The sequence below is a fragment of the Sinocyclocheilus anshuiensis genome, unplaced genomic scaffold, assembly GCF_001515605.1.
Source record: "Sinocyclocheilus anshuiensis isolate Anshui unplaced genomic scaffold, SAMN03320099.WGS_v1.1 scaffold702, whole genome shotgun sequence".
In the NCBI taxonomy this organism is placed as follows: domain Eukaryota; kingdom Metazoa; phylum Chordata; class Actinopteri; order Cypriniformes; family Cyprinidae; genus Sinocyclocheilus; species Sinocyclocheilus anshuiensis.
This window is the reverse complement of record NW_015548184.1, coordinates 2,306,259-2,328,191: the sequence shown is the minus strand read 5'-3', so window position 1 is coordinate 2,328,191 and position 21,933 is coordinate 2,306,259. Positions and strand designations below refer to the sequence as shown.

The window sequence follows — 21,933 nt, the reverse complement described above, 5'->3', positions numbered from 1 at the left end:
CAGATAGACAGATAGATAGATAGACAGATAGATAGATAGATAGATAGATAGATAGAACAACAGAATGATAGATATAACTAGATAGAGTGATGGAACATTAGAATGATAGAATGACAGATCGAATGATAGATCGATAGATAGAACGATAGATAGATAGATAGATAGATAGATAGATAGATAGATAGAACTAGATAGAGTGATGGAACATTAGAATGATAGAACGACAGATCGAATGATAGATCGATAGATAGAACGATAGATAGATAGATAGATAGATAGATAGATAGATAGATAGAACTAGATAGAGTGATGGAACATTAGAATGATAGAACGACAGATCGAATGATAGATCGATAGATAGAACGATAGATAGATAGATAGATAGATAGAACAACAGAATGATAGATATAACTAGATAGAGTGATGGAACATTAGAATGATAGAATGACAGATCGAATGATAGATCGATAGATAGAACGATAGATAGATAGATAGATAGATAGATAGATAGATAGATAGAACTAGATAGAGTGATGGAACATTAGAATGATAGAACGACAGATCGAATGATAGATCGATAGATAGAACGATAGATAGATAGATAGATAGATAGAACAACAGAATGATAGATATAACTAGATAGAGTGATGGAACATTAGAATGATAAAACAATAGATAGAATGAGAGAAAGTTAGAATGATAGATAGAATGATAGAACGACAGACAGACAGACAGACAGACAGAGTTTGAAGGCTCAGGAAACCTTTGCAGGTGTTTTGAGTTGATTAGCTGATTGGCATGTCACCATATTCTAATTTGTTGAGATAGTGAATTGGTGGGTTTTTGTTAAATGTGAGCCAAAATCATCACAATTAAAAGAACCAAAGACTTAAACTACTTCAGTCTGTGTGCATTGAATTTATTTAATACACGTGTTTCACAATTTGAGTTGAATTACTGAAATAAATTAACTTTTCCACGACATTCTAATTTATTGAGATGCACCTGTAGATGTAAAATGTGATCTAGTCCACTGTGAAGTGATCAGCATGTTCCCCAAATCTAAAGCAATCCTTCGAGGCTATTCCTGAGGAGGGGCACCACAGGTCCTAAACTTCTGGGTACTAAAGTTATGGTCATTGGTGGTGCAGTGGAGTGTGCAGTCATAAAGTCATCAACACGGCCTATTGCAGCTTCCATTAGATACCTGTAAATCTCATTACAGGCCTGAATTTGCATGAAGACATGCAAGGGTGACGCTGCATTGAATATTTCAACGTTGTGTGAGTATCATAAACCCAACGACCCTTGCAGTGGGAAGCTTCCCAAGAATCGTCTGCCAGACTGGAGTTCCGCCTCACGAATGTGAAATAGCATTTCCTCTTACTGTCAGTAACACTGTTTCCAGACATCAGTCTGGAAACAGTGTTAAAATAACAAATTAATTCATTAAAAACAGTTTAGCACCTTCGGATAACTTAAGACTTTTAAAATGATGATGCAAATTATCAGGAAAAGTGTGGAGAGATTTTTTGTAATTAATTCTGTCTGTTTCAAACCTTGGCAAATCCTGTTGCTGAGTCTAAGTGTAGAGTGGAAAATGGGAAATCAATAAAAGAGAGGGGGGATGAGAACATGATGACAGAGATATTTAAATACAACAATGTTCTATTTCCCTTTTTCTCAAATTGCTAACAATGTTCAGACTTCAGGGTTTCTCCTCAGATGCTAAATCAGAGAGCACATCCATTTTTGTACAGCTTCCACTTTCTGCTACTGCCAAAGTCCATAATGACAATGCAGGGAGACACTATGATTAGAGATCTGTGTTCCATCTTTAGCGCTCACAAGTAAAGAGCAGTGACAACAGATCCAAGAAAAACCATGATGATCTACAGCAGTTGCTTGGCCAATTGAACGCTTAGTATATCTTCTATCTATTACTGTTCAACCACCATGGACTGAATAAATTAGATAATATATACCTTCACCATTTCATTCCTGAAATCATGAGCTTCTTGGGATTTTTAGATATTTTTCCTGGAAAACAAAAACAAAACTTGACAAAATAAAACCTTTTTTAAAGGGCTCATAGGATGCTACATGCACTTTTACAAGTTGTTTAAACTGAAATGTGTGTTGGCAGTGTGTATACACAACCACCCTATAATGATAAAAATCCACCCAGTGTTTTTAAAAAAAATCTGGTTAAATGTTTTCCCCTTTCTCAAATCGAGCCGATCTCAGATGCCTGTCTGTGTGACTGTCTATCGTGGCCCCTACCACGATAGTTTGATTGACAGTAGCGTTTCAGCACAGACTGGACTGGCGTCTTACCTCAGACCCGCCCTGAGTGAGCTGTCATCAGTCCACCATCCACAGATGTAGACAAGAATGACTCCTAAGCGATTGAGGTGTTCTGTTGTTGGATGTAACAATGAACATAGCAGTCGTCATTTACTCCCGACATCTGAGCCGCTGAAATCGCAGTGGATTACCTTTGTTTCTGAAGGGAATGCGCCCCCGATCTACATAAATGCGTCTATGTTCGCGCGAATCATTCATGTTCCAGCCTCATCTACAGAAGAAGTGAGTATAATGTTTTGTAATGAATCTTTGCAAATCGCCTTTCCTAATAATGTGCTAATTAGCAAGTTTCACGATGAATGCGGCTAAAGTAAACAGTCTCTCTGAGAGCAGCTCGGAAGAGAGGGGCGAGGCGAGAAGAGCTTATTAACATTTAAAGGAAAATGCTACAAAAACGGCTTGATCTGAAAAGAGCTGTTTTTGACAGGGTAAAAAAGGTGTTTTTTACACTACCACTGAGAAATTTTAACCAAACTATGTTACAGACTTTTCATTAAAGCCCTAAAGAATCATATCAACTTGTGGAAAATGGGCATCCTATGACCCCTTTAAGGTTTAGGTTTAGTGAACCTACGGTAATTCAGCGAATCGTTTGTGACTCAGAATCTGTTTGCTATGCCATGAGGTCACTTTATGAGTCCTGGTAGACATGTACACTATTTAGATTAATTTACTACCATATCAGCATCTGTTTTGAATAAATGAGATACTGTGTGAATATACACAGATGAGCAATACACTCACCTTTAGCTTTTTCATGTGCAGTTGTTTGTTTGACGGATGTTTGTTCACTTGTGCACACATGGATTCAGCAACCACTTTACTGGAAGTTAGCTTGACTTAGCCTGTATTAGCTAGCTAAACACAACTAGGTTTATGAAAACACTTATCAGGCCTTCCTTTATTGCTGATGCACCTGCTATGACCTATTTAACGCATAGAGGCTCTGTTACATAACCAATAACGTCTCTCTTTATCAAAACGTACCTATTAGTCATTGAAAACAGATGTGCTGTTAAAAAGATGTTATCATATATGTCCTAAAAGTAATAAGGGAATAACCAGATAAGAAGATGAATAAAACGTCATAACAAACGTTGGGGAATTCGCTGTCACGTACATGAGCGTTTGTGGAAGCTGACCTTTTAACTGTGATTTTATGAGGATTTTGCACGGTATTATGAGGATAAGCAGATTGTTTTGGACATCAAAAGGAGCTAGTTTAATGTGTCACTACACTCTCAGATTTATGGGCTGTCATTAAGGAACTTTCTGTGAATGTGCTGAAGAAAAATTCAGGAGGAGTTTAATATCCTGCTCAACTAGCATTATTTACCCAGCCTTGTCTCCCAACCAAAAATGAAAAGTCTGTTATTTACTCACCCTCGTATTGTTCCAAACCGGTATGACTTACGTTCTTCTGCGAAACATAAAAAGAGACATTTTTAATAATGAGCTTGTTACCATTTTTCAAATAATGAAAGGAGGTCAAGAGATGTCAAGCTTCAAAGATGAAAAAAGTACCAAAAAAATGGTCTGTAGGACTTGTGCACTTCTTAAGTCATTTGTGTGAGAAATAAACTGTAAGCAGTAAGTCAAATAGGCTGGGAACAAAAGGTAGTTGAGTAAAATATGACAGAATATTCATTTTTTACATTCACAGACTCTAACACAAACTGTAACAGATTTACAGTTACATTGCAGAGAAATAAGTTCTGATGAGTTCAAATGAACGTTTAAGTTTGCTATCCAGCAACATTAAGCAATGACCCCATTAGAGATGGAGGGAAGCATATCAGCAAGAGTCATGATTACAGGATCCTGATAAGAAATGACCTGCTAACAAACCAAAGATACGTATTCGTGATTCTGAGTACTTTCCTTTCCTGTACAATGGACCATGACAACCTTTGTTCTTTAAAAAAAAAAAACTTTTGCTAAAATCTTTATTGTACTCATTTCAATAAAATTTTACAATCCTTATTTAGCACTACCATACAGAGTCGATGACTTGAAAAGGCCATTTAAAAAGATTTCAAATAATATTATGTGGTCAGATTTCTTAATCTCTTGTCATACGTACAAAAAAAGAGCAGCATGAAATTTCATCATTCTTCGAAATTTCTTTTGTCGTTCAATGAAGAGAGAAAATTACACAGGTTTGACCATTATACAACTGGTTTTGAATTAACAAATTAGAATGTTTTAATGGAGCCTCATTTTAATTGTCGTTAAAGTTTTAGTTATTTTTATTAGTTTTTGCTTTTAATGTATATATATATATATATATATATATATATATTTATTTTTCAGTTTTAGCTATTTTAATCTAGATAAACTAAATAAAAATTAGAATTGATGTATTCTATTTTATTCTAGTAAACATTATTGCTTCAGTTGTATTACAACAGCTACATGTTCAAATCATGTGTAGACAGAGTAATTATTTGACTTAAAACGAGGCTGTAACCTTCGCCCTTGAACAGTATATCACAGCGGCATGGTGTGTGGGTGGTCTATTGCACTTCAAGGAGGAAAAGGTTCACATTTGACTCATTATTTGTGAAATTATGTAGTGATTCAAACTGTTAAAACAAGTTATCCATTACCATCCAATATTATGTGACTTTCAGTAGTCACTGCATCACTGGAAGGCAAATGAGAATTAATTGTGAGTAAATGCAACTCCCTGTCTATTAGCAAGCTTTGGCTGATCCTTTACCTGCCAGGTAACTGATCCAATTACAATTGAAGGGTGATTTGCAGAGGCTCTCAGATGAAGCCATTAACAAATCTGTTACATGGACTGCCCTGAACACCTTTGTCCCATATTGTGTCTCATTCATTAGCACAGCCAACTGATTGAGACAAGACTGAATGACTTCTCACGGAGGGCACAGAAAATGTGAAGGAAATTAAAACTGCTAAGACCATATTTGCTGTCACTCCGATTTGGCTGAGGACAATATGTGACCCTGGACCACAAAGCCAGTCTTAAGTCGCTGGGGTATATTTGTAGCAATAGCCAAAAATACATTGTATGGGTCAAAATTATTGATTTTTCTTTTATGCCAAAAACCATTAGGATATTAAGTAAAGATCATGTTCCATGAAGATATTTTGTAAATGTCCTACTGTAAATATATTAAAACTTAATTTTTGATTAGTAATATGCATTGCTAAGAACTTAATCTGGACAACTTTAAAGGCGATTTTCTCAGTATTTAGATTTTTTTGCACTTCTCAGTATTTAGATTTTTTTGCACCCTCAGATTCCAGATTTTCAAATAGTTGTATCTCTGCCAAATATCGTCCTATCATAACAATGATTATTTATTCAGCTTTTAGATGGTGTATAAAACTCAATTTCGAAAAATTGACCCTTAATACTGGTTTTGTGGTCCAGGGTCACATATAGAACTAGGTTGTGTTTCGGTGAATGATTTGATAAGCAGTGCAGTGGCAGTGACTGTGAGGAAATACCATAAACTTAGACATTCCCTTTTAATCTTCTCCATGTGCTCGAAGTAGGTCCTCTTCAAGCGCGTTTGACACATGAACACACAATATGATATTCACCCTTCCGTAATTTATTGTATTTTCCTCTCACACAGCTAATTTAAAAATCTTCAGAAAAAAGCATGCCTGAAAGCAATGAGATATCAGTATCGTGCTAGACTAAATGAGATGCTTGTAATAGTTCTGAGGTTTTGGCAAGCGCAATGCTTTCAAACAGATATCGTTTTATTGTTTACTAGTGCTATTGTTTATGAGGAGATCTGTTCTGATTGTTGTTAATGGGATCGTACATCATGAGAAATACTTTAAAAGAGGTAAGGGTTTCTCAGTTTAAAAATTCAGCATGAACGAATTTCTCATTCTTCCTTTGTGTTCGAGCGAAGGTATTCATGTAGGCATGAAACGTAAGGGTGAGTAAATAATGATTTTAATTTTTGGGTCAATTTTGCAATTATTACACCCTTCCATTTACATAAGCTCATAATTTATGTAAGATGTTAATATACTTTGGCCTTTTTTTTATGTCACTGTAACTGTTTGCTGTAATTGATCTGCATTTTTTGCCTACATACATCATAATTAGAATGATTCCTGAAGGATCATGTGACACTGAGGACCGGAGTAATGGCTACTGAAAATTCAGTTTTTCCATCACAGGAATAGATTACATTTTAAAATGTATTAAAATAGAAAATAGTTTATTTAAAATGTAAAAATACTTAACAACATAACGGTTTTAATATATTTTGGATGAAATAAATGCAGCTCCAGCCTTTTCATCTAAAAACGTGAAAAAAAAATCTTGCTGACCTCAAATTTTTTAATTAGCCATGATTTAATTGTATCATTATTTATTCATCTTCATGTCGATTCAAGCATTCTTCAAAGGAACATAAAAAAAGAAACTTTGAAGAACATTCATGCTGAAAGAAGTTTTAAATATAGTAAGTTTATGTTGTTCACAGTCAATTTTCGAAGCACAGTAGCTAAAGTTTAAAATTATCATGAAAAACTAAATTACAACTTAATTTGGCACAAAAAACCTTGGAAGTTACATGTGGACTTCAGAGGGGAAAATATATATATATATATATATAATGGCTTCTTTAAATTGTGTAATTTAATGACAATTTCAGCCTAGAATAGATGTGCTCCCACTACTATTGTCGTAAATCAAACAATATGACTGGCCTGTAAAAAGAAAGCTAGCACACCAACACAGGCCTTAAAGTGAGTGAATCTTGAATCTTCAGACACATAAGCCATGCCTAAATCAATGCAGTCCTGCTATCCTGGCTCAAAAAGAATCAGAGACAGAGGAGGACATGAACTTGGATCTTTGAAGAGCTCAAACCCTCACATATAGGACAAGACGTCCATCTGAAGAGCATTATGGTTTTGCCTGATCAATCACTGCCCTTGACATCTGCAATAAAATACTGTTCTCGTCTCTACATCTGACCTGTGCCAGCGAAACCTTTGTAGTACTCAAAAGACTATAGAACATCATCACAAGATAATGTGAGCATAAAAGCACTGGCATATGATTTCTTGACTGTTGATTAACCGTGACTCATCATTACATGAAATCCAATCGATGAAAACAGAAGAAGCACTTTCACAAACTTTCACAAATGAACAATTCCAGCATAACACAAGTGCAGAAGTAATTAAATTCCAAATATAGGAATTCTAACCCGTACTAGCACAATTAAGCTAAACTGACACGTTTATGATGAAAAATAAAAATAAAAATTAACATGAAAATAGGCATTAAAAAAACCGCAAAGATTAATGCAAAAATGTCTCTTTGTCGGATCACTCTGACATGTGGTACTTTTAATATTGGACACAGATGCTGGGAAACCTTGGCTTCATCTTTTGCTAGACTAATAAATCTAAGACTGCAAATCTGCTAAGGTAAAAAAAATAAAATACGAAATGCATCATGGGGTTAGCTTTTGAAGTCAGAGTACAGTCAAAATGGTAAGAAACAATGTGACACTGATACAAACACATTTAATTAAAAAAAGAGATATCACCGACTTGCTAAAAAGATCAGTAATTAAAAACATTAACACACATTTTATCGTCTGTAAAGTGAAAATGATGTGTGCAGCACAAATGTTCAAATCCTTAACTCCAAGCATGCAATAGTAACAGCCTTAGCAATCACCACTAAAGTGTTATGAACAGTCGTAACTATTTTTTGTTAGTATCTACAAAGAAGATAAACACCTGTAATTTTATATAATATCAAAGTGGCTAAGAAGGATGATTCTGTATCTGAGATTGAAAAAGAAGGTACAAATTACTACATGCTGACAGTGTTCATTTTTGCTTAATTGAGATTGGCGTAGGTGGAAAAATAGCAACTTGTAATATCGTCTTGCCAGTGTGAAGCGGTCCAGACAAAAGTCTGTGGAGAGAGCGGTGAAGCCATCGTCTACAACGTGATCCATAACCACTACATGCTTCTGACTCTTGAATCTTGTAGTTGGATAAGAGGATGTGGTCTAACCCGAACAACCTTATTTCATGGCTTTGCAGTGACAGACACTATAACCACATTTGATGTTGGGTGAGTTGAGTGACTTAAAAAAAAATCACTTTTACAGTATAGGTATTAGAAAACGTTCACTGATTACAAAGGAAGAGCTTATGCCAACCATAGTCGCTCCGAATGACATGTAACAACAAAGCAAATCCTCAAATCAACTTCTGTAGCAATTTCACCTATTTACTGCAAGTGCCAGCTTCTCAGAACTGTGGTATTCTGTCAGGAAATCAATTCCTTTTTTACCCAGATACTGATACATTTTCATCTAGAGTCCCGGGAGGTTGGCTATACGATGGGTTGCCATATTTTTAATGACAGAATCTCTAGGCAAGGGATGCATGGGGATAATTAAGGATAGTTCTGGGCTAAATGAAAAACACTTTGAAATGTATGACTATGGCTTGGCGCTTTCTATTTAAAGCTGCTGAGTACCAACAGAAAGGTAAAAAACTCAGCTGATGATTGTTCTTCTCTACTGCTCCCGCATCTTTTTGTTAGACTAGACTAAAATACAGCAACCCTACAATTATGCATTTCAGCATTTCCCATATCCAATCCCGTTACATCAAACCAGAATAAATGTCAGCTCGATGGCACTGTGGTAAAGCCAAATATCACATTCAAAATAGCTCAAGTACTGTGAATGCAAATGCTTGAATCAATCAAGCAAGCAATCAATCAACGATGCCTCCAGGAAATACATTGTCCTCATTGGACACATGCAAAAAAGAAGTGGAAAACTGTGCCATCTACTGTTTAAATGAATGCGCCATGTCTGGCATGCAGCAGATCACAGAAGGTAACAAAAGATGTTATGTGAGACTGTGTCTCTCAAAACCAGATGAAAACATTTAGGCAACTAAATCACAAGTGGAAAGAACATTTGTTTATTACTTTTTGTCATGAAGTCTTCAGGTGAAAAAGGATAACAACACAAAACACAACAAGTCATACATTCGTTTACTTTTCCTCTAACACTGCTGGCAGTGATCAACTTCTGTAAGTCTATGTTGTTAGAGGAGCAAATTATTTTGAAACTTTTACTGTCAATTTTATTACTTTGCCAGACTCCTATTTATTTTAAAAAAAAAACCGTAATGATGATCATCTTAATGATGATGTAAATAACTCAGTTCTTCAGTAATCCATCAATCTCAAGGCAAAAGGTTTCAGTTACAACAGTTCTTCTCTCAAGCTTAGTAAAAACACTTTAATAACGATCAAAAAACAATCTTTGACCCACCAATGAAAAGTCAGAAATACTACAGGGTTTTTCCTAGATTAAAAATGATTTTCGGTGGTAGCTTATATACACATGTGCAAATTTGACTGATTACACAAATTGCAATTAATTTTTATAATTATACAATTACATGTCGAATTACAGAATTTGAACACTTTTACATTTGGTAAGCTTAAAATGAAAATGAAAAATAGCTTTTTAAATAAATGTTTAATCTAAATTATATGTAAGTAATGTTTGTTCATAATACATTAATGTTTATTGATATGCCTTGAAATGTTATAAAGTATTATATGTAAAATTGAACATTTATTAGATTAATAAATGCTGTAAAAACATTTTATTTATTCATTGTTAGTTCATGATACCTAATGCATTAACTAATTAATGCATTAGTTAAAACTGAAATGTGCAATAGCGTTGCCAAGTACTTTAAAGTAGAAAACTCTCAGTAGAATTTAAATGAGTCACAGGCTTTGTGTTCTGTGGTTCAAGCTGTGCTTCAGCACTTTGGATCTAAAAAGGCAGAAATCAAGATGAAGACAATGATCTTAAGGGAAAAATATTGCATCAAATACTATTACATTTGCATTAGGATGCCACCGAAAATGTTTAAATGAAGGAAAACCCCTGTATTAAATGGACACAAAACAAACGTAAATATGAAAGCTGTTAATTCACTCACTGGTAGCCGCAACATTATACAGGAGATAAAAACCCCTGGACCAACAGTAACATTGTATCACGTACACAAATAAATCACTAACCCTCTAATCCTGAGCTCTCTGATACCCATTCCTAAAACTGCTGTTTATACACTTGGCTGTTGGTGCGAATACTTTTTAACCAATGACTTTATTGTAAAAGGTCTTAAACACCACACAAAATGAACAGAAGTGACTCTGAAATAAGGCTTTTTTTTAGACCCAACTGACCTTTCAAAGCATATAATTATTGCATTAGGTCTAAGCAGATGTCAAAAGGCTGAAAAAATGGCTTGAGTTTCCATAAAACACTGATCATCTGCTGATATTTTTGTGCAAAATGACTGAAAAACAAAAGCATCTTCTGAAGATGTTTCGCGTTTCTCTCCACCAAGTGTATGTTGATGTTAACGGAACAAAAAAATCTTGAAATCCCACTGTTATTTAAAAAAGTCAATGCAGGCTTATTCCCATTTGTTGAAAGATGGTATGTTTCCCAAGATGATCCTGAGTATAGTAAGTCACAGTTTCTTAAAAAATTGTGATGCTGTTCTCAAAGTGGTAACTGAGAGGAGAGTATTTGCACAAGGCTGCTGGTGGCAGAGATACTGCGCTCAGTTCAGTGGGATGAAGCCCATGTCGGGAGCATCACTAAGAGTGAGTGGACTGCGGCCGTGGGAGTAGGGAGGGCTGGGTACATGCAACATGGGTTTATGGGTGTGAAGAGCGGCCCGTTTGTTCCCTTTCTGGGAGCAGGAAACGTCTATGGGGCGCCGGGCCTGGCGGCCTGAGCAGCCAGTAGAATGAGGCCTGTTGGGGGGAGAGACGGTGATAGAGACGGTACGTAGTAGACTCTCTTGGGTGACCGGGGCAGTTTTGGGTGTGCCCGGAACACAGGTGCTCTGGATCACTGTGGAGTGTGCCATTGATTCTAAAAGCTCCTTTGTGCCCTGTGTGCACTGTGAAAAGAATGGCAAGAAAAAAATGGTTAAGAGTGGGGCTTCACAATATAGGGCCATATGATTTCCGAAATGTGGACAGAATCGCGGAATCCAGTCATAAAAATGGAATTTACTGTATGACGTGGAATGTAACGGAATTTGCCAAATTTTGGATGAATAAATCAAAAGTAGGTCTGTATAAAAATGCAATATGGACTAGTTTCTGTGAATACAAAGCCGCAAAAAGACTATTTAAATATGAATCCTGCATTTTCTACGTGCCTCTAAGTGAAGGAATGGTGCAGACACAGACCAAAAAAAAAAACTGAATCAAGAAAAATTTAAACGGAAAAAATGGAATTTGGACAAAAAATAAAATAAAATGGAATTTGGGAAAAAATGAAACGGATTTCATAGGGCCCTAACAATATTAGAAAAATGTGACATTGCAATAATTTTGTTTTTCTGCAATATATAGCGATATGATTACTTGAATAACTAGATTTAGAAATACTGAGTCATTCTAGAGTTAGTGGGGTGACTTTGTTAGGGAGTGCACAGAAAATAAAAATTACTTTTAAAATTTTTTTGAGTATAAAATCCTATAGGGCTTCAAGATTTGGGGGAAATCTGAGTGTTCACACTTGGGTTTACTTTTTACAAGAACCAACTCAAACCTCTTTCACTTGAGTTCTTATAGGCAACATTCCTACTATTTTTGACCAATTCAATAAGACTATAAAATAATAGTCATGTTTTTATTGTGATTATTGATTAGAATATTGAAATTTTAATATTATGAAACAAAAATATTAAATAATACATTGTAATAATACCATAAAATAAATAAATAAACTATAAAAAAATATATAAAGTATAAAAATGTATTTTTTAATTTTATACTCAATTTTCAAATGGTAAACCATCAAGCTTTAATTTTGATGGGTTGTCGGTTTGAGTGAAGCTAGTCTCTGTGTATTCATTTACATGCTTACAGCCCATGATATCAGTGTCTCAGAAGGGCTCCATTTGCAGTAAATAAACCAAGATGTTCTCAGACGTTGAAACACTGTATCATGAACAATATCTGTGTAAATGCCATGCTTGAAACCAGTAAAGAATACTGTACATTTAATTCAAAATCACAAGCCATATTGCTATATTTATTTCAATATACTGTGCAGCCCTAGTTAAGAGACAAAATACAAAGATCATAGTCATAAATGTTTTTGGGGGTAAGAAAATGGCAACTGATGTTAGACAGCAAAGCAAGTATGAGTATGAGAAAATGGCCAGATTAGAATAAGTTTGAAAGCAGGTTAGTATTGCCACGGAACTAATAAGATGAAAATGTAGCAACAAATGGAAACAAAGCATTTCACTTCAAAGTATACGATAAGCTCAAGCAGTGCAGCTGATATTATAAGGGGATCTCCAGGGGTCGCGAGGATGAAAACACCTCCTAAACATCAGGATGAACATCCATCATGAGAGAAGGTGGAAAAGAACATGTGTGCATGATAACTAACGCCAAGCATTACCATGACCTCAGTCACCAGAATCCCAAGAGTGGATGAGAATGAGAGAAGCACAGATGAATCGTGATGCTGATGATACATTAATTAGGAAGCAATGACATCATGGAGGAAAAACTAAACAACTGCAGACCTCTGGCCGACACTAATATATGAACAGTAAAAACAGATGTCAGCTAAAACAGTCAACTCATCCAGGAGCAAAGAAGGAACCAATGATCTCTCACATGATGGACACGTCTTATGCTAGTGGTTTTAAAGCAAAGAAATGGAAGCCAAGCTGACAGTTCAAATAAAAGGCAAAGCAAAGGCCAAAGAGTCATGAGAAGGCGGCCATGGAATGGCATGCAAACAGCCCCATAACACACCCTTACCATCAAATGTCACAGAGCTGCAGGAGCCTTCAGGCAGTGCAGGAGTTTGCAAACTCCTGACAGTTCTCCTCCTGTGTGAGGTTCAGAACTTCAAACATTAGGGCTTGATGCAAGTCAATATCAAAACTAAAACGATGGCATTTGTGAACATCAAAATTTACAGTTAAATCTATCCTTTTTGGCATGCTTTCACTCTACTCTAGCTTTGCAACTAGCAGTGGCAAAAATGTCTCAAAATAGCATTTGTAACCTGAATTGGCACCTTGTTTAAATTTTGACTGAAACGTGACTCCACAGTCTTCTGTAAGATTTATGTGCTGTTGCATTTGTCATCCATCTACATTTTTCTATGTGCATATCTTTACACATCAAACAGAACAGGTGCAAGCCTTACTAACTGTAAATATGAGCTCTTTCCCAGCAAGCCAGGGTTTACAATAAACATGATTAAACTAGGATAACCTCATTCATTTTCACATGCTTTCCTGTAACAAAGTTTATGGTTTCAGATCTGTCCTGGTTTCTGTTCATATTTACACTACCATTCAAAAGTCTGGGGCTGGTAAAATCTTTTTGAAAAACGTCTCTTATGCTCACCAAGAATGCATTCATTTGATCAAAAATACAGTAATAAAACAATAATACTATGAAATATTATTGCAATTTAAAATGACTATTTTCTATTTTAATGTATTTTTTAAATGTAGTTTATTCCTGTGATACAAAGCTGAATTTTCAGCAGCCATTACTCCAGTCTTCAGTGTCACATGATCCTTCAGAAATCATTCTAATAAGCTGATTTGCTGTTCAAGAAACATTTCTCATTATTATGAATGTTGAAAACAGTTGTGCTGCTTATTATTTTTGTGGAAATTGTGATGAATTCTTTTCAGAAGGCTTTGATGAATAGAAAGTTAAACAGAATGGCATTTATTTGAAAAATAGTTTTTGTAACGATGCAAAAGTCACTTTTGATCGATTTAATGCATCCTTGCTGAATAAAATAATTAATTAATTTAAAATAAATCTTATTGACCCCAAACCTTTGAGCGGTAGTGTATGACTTGAAATGCCATGGAATGTTTTTTGACTGACTAATGTATCAGGATTTTAAACTATTGCTACAATGCTTCAACTATTTTAAAAAATACTTAGGAATTAATGCTCCTTGAACTTGAAGGCACTCTTACCATATTTGCGTCATTCTTAGACATGAAAGGAGGGAGCTCAGTGTCAGAGGTCACTGTTTGAGGTGCGTCATCTGGAGGTAAAAAGCCTCTTCTGTCAATCAAGCTACAAAAGATGACAGGATGAGCGTGTGACCTTTTGTGACTTGACTTTCAAAACACAGCACAGACTTAACTGGGAAAGATGGGCCATCATGTCAAAGAACTGTACAATTAAAGATGGGCCATCATGTCAAAGAACTGTACAATTAAAAAGTCAGATCTGACAAAATGTGTTCTTGTTTGTAACAGTATGTACTGAGGACAGGATGTACACAGAGGTCACGATAACCGGAAATTATTTTTTTAGCAGTGACGAAAAAATCTGAAGGCCGTCCGTCACTTTGACAGATTACACTGGGGGTGATATATTGTAATTTATAACTGTAAAGGCCGGGACACACGGCGAGCGACGGTCGGCCTAGTTCGTTTGGTGTGTTCCACTCGTCGGCTCTCGTCGGGCTCACGTCGGCGGCAGTTGAATTGGCAACATGTTGAATCGGCGTCGGGACCGTTGGCGCGAGTGAGCTCTGATTGGATGTTCAGTTTAGCGAACGAGTCAGTGCCCGAGAATTAAAGCGAAAGTGATGAAAACAAGCACGTAAATGAAGGCGGTACAGACAGAAGGCTGTTTAAATGTTACGTGACCTTTCCCAATCATTCTAATACGCGAATGTTTTCATAACAACATGAGCTGCTTAAAATGATTAAAGTTATCAACGTTACTGATATTCAAAATAGTAAGCAAGCACTGCTTTGTTTACGTTTCGTATATCTGCGTTTATCTCGTATATCTTTGTTTCGGTTTCTCATTTTGAATGACAAATATATACTATTGATAGCTGCTGATATAGACAGTTAATTCCGCTCACGCATGTGCAGAACGCACATGTTAGTTTGCCGTTGGCTATAGTCTGTGCGGTGTGTTCGAGCACAGCTTTTTGGTCCGACGCTGCCGACGTGAGCGGACAACACCGTCGGCTTTCGTCGCCACTAGTTCTTTGAAGTTGGCTTGGTGTGTCCCGGCCTTAATTCCCACCCCTGTCCAGTTGGTGGTGAGGGCGCTCCAGTTTGGAAGCAGAGCGCGGGATCATCAGCTCCAGAACAAAAATAAAACTAGCTATGTTTCCATCCAAAGATTCGAATTAAACTTATCCGCAAAACTGGGATATCACTTAAAACATTTGCGAATAAAGCACCGTTTCCATCCAACGAGTCAAAGAGAACAAAATCGTCACTTCCTGGTAAACTGGCACTAAATATCACTTAGAAAACTAGGAAAAGCCACTGAATACAATAATTTTCATATATAATAAATCACTTGCGCCTCAGAGCGAGCAGATGAAAGACAATAAATGTGGTCATTGCTTTCGGAGGTGGATGCCAGCTGTTTGGGAACTCAGTTGTGTAAGACCATTATACAGAAATACTTTGACGACAGACTTTGCTTAGGCATTTCAGAATGACCATAACAACATATGAAGAGTTTGGTTCCAAAACGCTATAAATCCCTTTTGATTAATTTGAGTAAAAATGTGTTTTCTTCAGCGGACGTATCGCATTCTGCAGAGAAGGGAGACTGGCGTTTGTCGCGGTTTGAAAAGATAGGGAGAAAACATGACAGAATAACACGGCGGATATCGCATTTTGCGTAAAATTAAAAATGGACTTTTCAATACCGACCAGATACAATACTGATTTTGGCGGGAACTCAAAAAAAAAAAATCTTGGAACCAAACTCTTCATATAGATGCTGTGAACGAGATCGGTCCGCTGCTAGTCAAGTTATCCCGTCTCACAGCGCAAAGTCACATGACTTTTTCGATGCGCATGGAGGAATTTATTTGGTAAATGTGTTTCCATCATAGTTTATGTGCATTTTTTATTATCCGATAAAAAGTTTCTTAGTCAAATGTGATCATGTTTTTTATGCACATTTTTAGAATTTATGCACATCTTGGCGTTTCCATCCAGCGTTTTTTATGCAATATTCCAAAATGTGCATAAAAATAGGCGAATGGAAACATAGTTACTGTCACGAGTCTTTTGTTATGCCTTTGATAACGCACAGGTAAGTATCCACTAGTAAAGCGAAAGAGATGATCAGTTCACGTCCACTGCCGCTTCGCTTGATCTGAGGTGTCTACAGTGATCTATCACGCCACATTAAAGAGCGCCAAAATTTATTGCTTGAATTTCCTAATAAAATGGACAGAATTTGAAATCTTGAGACTTTGTTTCATATCAAAAGTAACAAAGGACAAAGCTTAGCCTATTGTGATTTATTGGATGGGACACGACTAGGTTCATTATTAAAAATGAAAATGTGAACAAAAATAAAAGCTATTAAATGTGTTATTATAATTAAAATATGAAAATTAAAATGACGGTTAATAAAAATGTAAATAATTATCGATACCGAACGATATGAAACATTATATCGTTGATACATTTTTTAGCTATATCGCCCTAGGAGGCGCACATACTATATGTAGGCTACGGTTCATTCATCAACTGAAAACAGCATAGATTGAGATTTAAGAATCGACATTGGTTCATAAAAATGAGAATCTATTAAAATCAATATTTTTTTACCCAGCCCTAGCATGTTTTGTTTTTAGTGGCCTCTGCTGTCACTGCGGGGTGTGGTGGTGAACATGAAAAGTGAGGTGCAGTCTCTGTTCATCTGTTCTCTTCATAAATAAATAAATGCATAAGCCTATATGCTCTTCCTGTAGGTTCATTATTAAAAATGAAAATGAGAACAAAATACAAGCAATTAAATGTGTTATTATAATTAAAATATGAAAATTAAAATGACGGTTAATAATAGATTATGATGGAATTTTTACGACCCTGTCTGTCAAAATGACGGACAATGTTAAAGTCTAACGCAACCTCTGGATGTACATCCATGTACATCAGCTTTAAGCTAAATGACATCTTTCATTGCCTCACAAACAAACAATGATATTGGCTTCTTTAGTAAAATCTTAGGAGGTGAATGAATAATAAAATAAATATCTGTTTCTGCTATGATGTTGGCATTAGCATGCAGTACAGACCTGGGTGGCATCGGCCCACAAAGCACCACACAGCAGTTTGTAAAGATGTTGTTATAGGTGTAAGGATTCCCTGATTCTTCTCCTCTTTTACTGGACCAAGAGCCTTTAATCTGCAATCATTAAATGCAAAGAAGCTGTTCATCAATCTGACTGTATGAAACACTGCAATTAAATTAAAAGTGTTGATGTAGCTTTTGTGTGATATTTACATCTTCGTTGGTTGTGAGGTTGGCGGCCACAAGATAAGTATGGAAACCTGACAGACCAAGAATGGACCAGATGGAGAAGAAGCAAATGACCAGCTCGACAACAGTGCAGGAATGGTTAAGGTTGCAAATCTGCTATAAATGTGTGTTAATGTCCAAAATATACATAACAATAACAGTACAGTGATATTAGAACAATTATGCAAAATCAATCCCATGTGCTTGAACATTCTGCCCAAACTCATGAACCACAAGGTCAGCCAGCTGGGTTGATTAACTGAGGTTGTGGTGGAAAACTGTGACCTCAAGCCACAAACTTTAAAAAGGGGGCTGGACACCAGCAGAATCTGTATCTAGGGGCAACAGCTGCCATCCTGACAGGAAAGCAGGGCGTGGTGGAATCCTTGAGCCGATTAGGGATGAATGGGATTAGGAAAAAGGCGGAACCAACATCAGTGGGCCTGTAAACAAATGGTGAACTCAGTCAGCCTTACTACTGTGTGTTTCTGGTGAAAGGGGTGGTGAAGCATGCCGGTCGATGGAGACAGGGGTGGGAGCACAGAAAAAAAAAAAAGGATATCTGGCTGGGCTGTCCTGTATTGCCTGGATGATACCATTCTCATCTTGTGATCCTGTTGATGAGAGTGACTGGTCAGAGAACAAACCTGCTTTAAACCTGACTGACAAAAACAACAAAAAACTATTATTGCTAGTTAATATTATATTATTACTGCATAATATTTTTGTGGAAACCGTGATGATTTGATGATTAGAAATCTGAATTTCATTGTGCCATTATAAAAGACTTTACTGTCAGTTGTGATTAGTTGTGATTCCATCCTTGCTAAATAAAAGCATTTTTCTTTAAAAAAATAATAATAGTAAAATCCTAATGACCCCAAACTTTTGAACATGTCCATATAGGAAGAATTTAAAGATTTCTTGGTTTTGAATAATCACCATTTCAACATAGATGCATACATTTATAGCTCTCCCACTGACAACTATCCTACACAATTAGTAAGATTTTGTGTGAGGTAGAAAGAGACTGTGGTGCAGAAGGTGTTGTGAAACTTACTTAAAGTGAGGTGAGTGATCACACAGCCAAAGATAAAGGAGGTCAGAAAGGATAGAGACACTATGAATGCGTAAAAAAAGCGATAGTTTCGCTTCCCAACACAGTTCCCCACCCAAGGACAATGATGATCGAAACGCTCTACAAAGGGAACAGAGACAGAACATTCTCAGACACGACACTTACAAATAAACTCTGTGCATTCTCATGCAATGATTTTAAGGAAGTGATATGTGTTAGAGGTTAAACGATTACACATCTACGATCAAAGCAACATATTTTGTAGCTTTACAGAAACAGTTCTGTCATCATTTACTCAACCTCATGTGGTTTCAAACCAATATGACTTACATGGAATTACACTAAATGGGTACTAGAGCACTTACGGTTCAAAAAAAAAAGTTTCATAAAAATGGACCATATAAAATGAAATTTACGATGAAAGTTTAATTTACAGTTTAACTGAAACTCTTGACAGCTGTCCTAATGGTGCATATTCCATAATGTTAGAATACAGAAGTTACATTGAAAGATTTGTGAAAGAACCATGCTTTTTTTTTTATCTACACAAAGTGTATGGCTTCAGATGATTGGAATATTGCACTCAAGTTGTATGGACTACTTTTATGGTTCTTGTTGAAGCTATAAAGGGTTAGTTCACCCAAAAATACTTTTTCTGCTTTCATTTACTCGCCCTCATGTTGTTCCAAACCTGTATGATTTTCTTTCTTCTGTAAAACACACACACACACACAAACATATTCTGAAGAATGATGATAACCAACCCATTATTATACCATTGACTTCATTTGCATGGACAACAAAAAACAACAACAACACATTTCTTAAAATATCTTCTTTTATGTTCCACAGAAGAATAAAAGTCCATTTGGAATGACATGAGGATGAGTAAATTGTCAAAATTTAAATTTCTGGGTGAACTATCTTTTTAAAGCTCCAGTGCTTACCGACACAGTTGTCACACAGGCTGCAGTGGGATGTCCGGGGCGGACGGAACATCTTGCATGAGAAACAGTATTTAAGCTTGACCACCTGGTCATTTATAAGGATCTCTTTAGTCCGGGGAGGTGGACGGTATGTTGAAGATCCAGAATTATCTTTAAAGAGACCCACAACTTTAGTATCAACATACACAACAAAAATGTTAAAATGCAAAATAATGAAAAATAAACGCCACAATCAAAAACACACCAATCTGTCTCTCAATATCCGCAGCCTCATCCGGCAAAGCCCTGGGTAATATCCCTGGGTCTGTAAAACTGGTTTGAAGGAGGGTGAAGATGACAAATACAAATAACACCCCACCGATTACTGGAATGAAGACAGTAAGGTGATGCACCAGAAAGGGGCAACTGTTATGAATCAAAACAAAGACAAGAGCAAAGTTAGCACCGGAGACAAATATTGTAAGTGTGCTTTCTGATAATAACCTTGTGAAAGCAACTGTTTCAGACTGGAACGATGTCAAGAAGGGCTACATCAGCTGGTGGAGATGTCTCTATTGAGAAAACTAGTAGTAATAGTAGTTGTAGTATTGTCTAGCAGTGTGGACACTGGTGCCTCTGTGTGCATGTGTAATGCATACTACTCACTCAAAAGTGAAAAATAAGCCAGTGGTGATGAAAATTAGGCCGATGGTCAGCGGGAGCACACCGCATTGCCTGGCCAACATAATACGCCCATCACAGTAGAAGCGATTTTTTCCAGGGAAAACTTCCCATTTCCTCCGTAGGCGCTGGGAGTTTTTTGGGAGTTTAAAAGTGGTGGAGGTCCGGGTGTTCGATGTTCTGAGCGCTCGTGGGTCTATTTGTTGGTACTCACAATTTTTCATTTTCAAAAAATGTGACCGATAGTATACAGGTAGGGAAGTATATATTTAACCTCTGGTACACTTTAGCCACAAGCCAAGCCCTAACAAAGAGGAAGTTTGAGCAACACTAGATATCAGCTGTAAAGCCCTGCCACATATTATTGAAGATACGGTCACATATGTACTGACAAATCACTTGGGTAACGTACTAAAATGATTTCAGCTATCGCACTAAGCAAACTCGAAAGTCCACAAAACACATAATGTTGCTCAACGCATCCGTTTACAACTAAACATCCCCTAAAGGGAATATATCGACTAATAATTATTATACTATCATGCTATGTTGTTGCTTTCGATAAATTAGGGGTGTCTTAGCTAAGCTAATTACGTTAGCTTGTCGACTAGCTGTCAACAAGCTAACATATCTCAGAGGACGATATTACTCCTCACGCGCTGCTCAACCGTCGTTTGAACGACACTCGGCTCCTCGCGTTACACAGCCGTCCGATCGCTGTAGATATTAAGTTGTCCAACCGTAATGAATCTGTTGGGTATTGAAAATGAGATCAGATTAAGTTGTTTATAATTTTCTAAGCGCGAATATAACGCAGCGTTCAACCACGGATGAGATATACAATATTTACTTTACAGCGATCACTTCCCTAGCCGAGGATTACCTGAAGAAAGGGACCAATGACTCGCAAGGGTGCGTCATCTCAGGCAGACCAATCAAAGATCACTTCCGATCTGTGTAGATTTTTATATATATATATATATATATATATATGTTTTTTTTTTTTACATCAAAATTACTAATGTAACAGATTCATGCAATACATCCACAACCATAAATGTATAGAAATACGTTCTATAAGGGGCGAACATAATACAAATCTATATAGAATTAAATAACTAATATGATAACTAATAATGTTGAGTACTATCTAAGATTAACATTTACCTTAGTATCTGACGTTTATGCTAAAGTAACATAGTTTCTTAAAATAATATTATAAAATAATTTATAATATTATGGAAGCCGTTTACGTTTTTGAAGATTCAGCATTAATTAATTGTAGCTTTACAGTAGTGACAATAATTTATCTTTTGAACTGTTTTTGTTAACTAAAACTATATAAATATTTGATTAAAATCTTAAACTTCATAAATTTGAAATATTATCTTGGCAACTAACTGAAAATAAGTAGGTTTAAGCACTAAAATTATAAGGCTAATAAAAATAAAGCTAAATAGACATTTCTTTAAAATGATGATAATGAAAAT

The 21,933-nt window shown here is 36.2% G+C and overlaps 1 protein-coding gene and 1 long non-coding RNA gene across 7 annotated transcripts in view; one reads left to right on the top strand and one right to left on the bottom strand.

Annotated features, from left to right (window-relative positions):
- Window positions 1-13,828, top strand: part of LOC107704961 (uncharacterized) — a 17,555-nt gene extending 3,727 nt beyond the window's left edge. The window contains exons 2-3 of the long non-coding RNA XR_001636026.1: window positions 8,188-8,190; window positions 13,753-13,828. This is a non-coding gene — a long non-coding RNA (uncharacterized LOC107704961). The remainder of the gene's footprint in view (window positions 1-8,187; window positions 8,191-13,752) is intronic.
- The window catches only part of LOC107704959 (palmitoyltransferase ZDHHC18-like), a 26,587-nt gene extending 5,198 nt beyond the window's left edge, over window positions 1-21,389 (bottom strand). Inside the window, exons 1-11 of one of the 6 annotated variants that reach the window (XM_016508047.1) lie at window positions 21,294-21,371; window positions 20,429-21,193; window positions 20,028-20,188; window positions 19,784-19,933; window positions 18,819-18,956; window positions 18,321-18,420; window positions 17,744-17,846; window positions 17,535-17,644; window positions 14,434-14,536; window positions 13,244-13,314; window positions 11,273-11,352 (exon numbers count right to left, since the gene is read on the bottom strand). In XM_016508047.1, coding sequence (XP_016363533.1) covers window positions 13,273-13,314; window positions 14,434-14,536; window positions 17,535-17,644; window positions 17,744-17,846; window positions 18,321-18,420; window positions 18,819-18,956; window positions 19,784-19,933; window positions 20,028-20,188; window positions 20,429-20,667 — 1,146 coding nt within the window. In that variant the 5' untranslated portion in view covers window positions 20,668-21,193; window positions 21,294-21,371 and the 3' untranslated portion in view covers window positions 11,273-11,352; window positions 13,244-13,272. The other 5 variants (XM_016508043.1, XM_016508041.1, XM_016508044.1 and 2 more) reach the window with 5 other exon arrangements.
- Window positions 21,390-21,933: the final 544 nt, after the last annotated feature.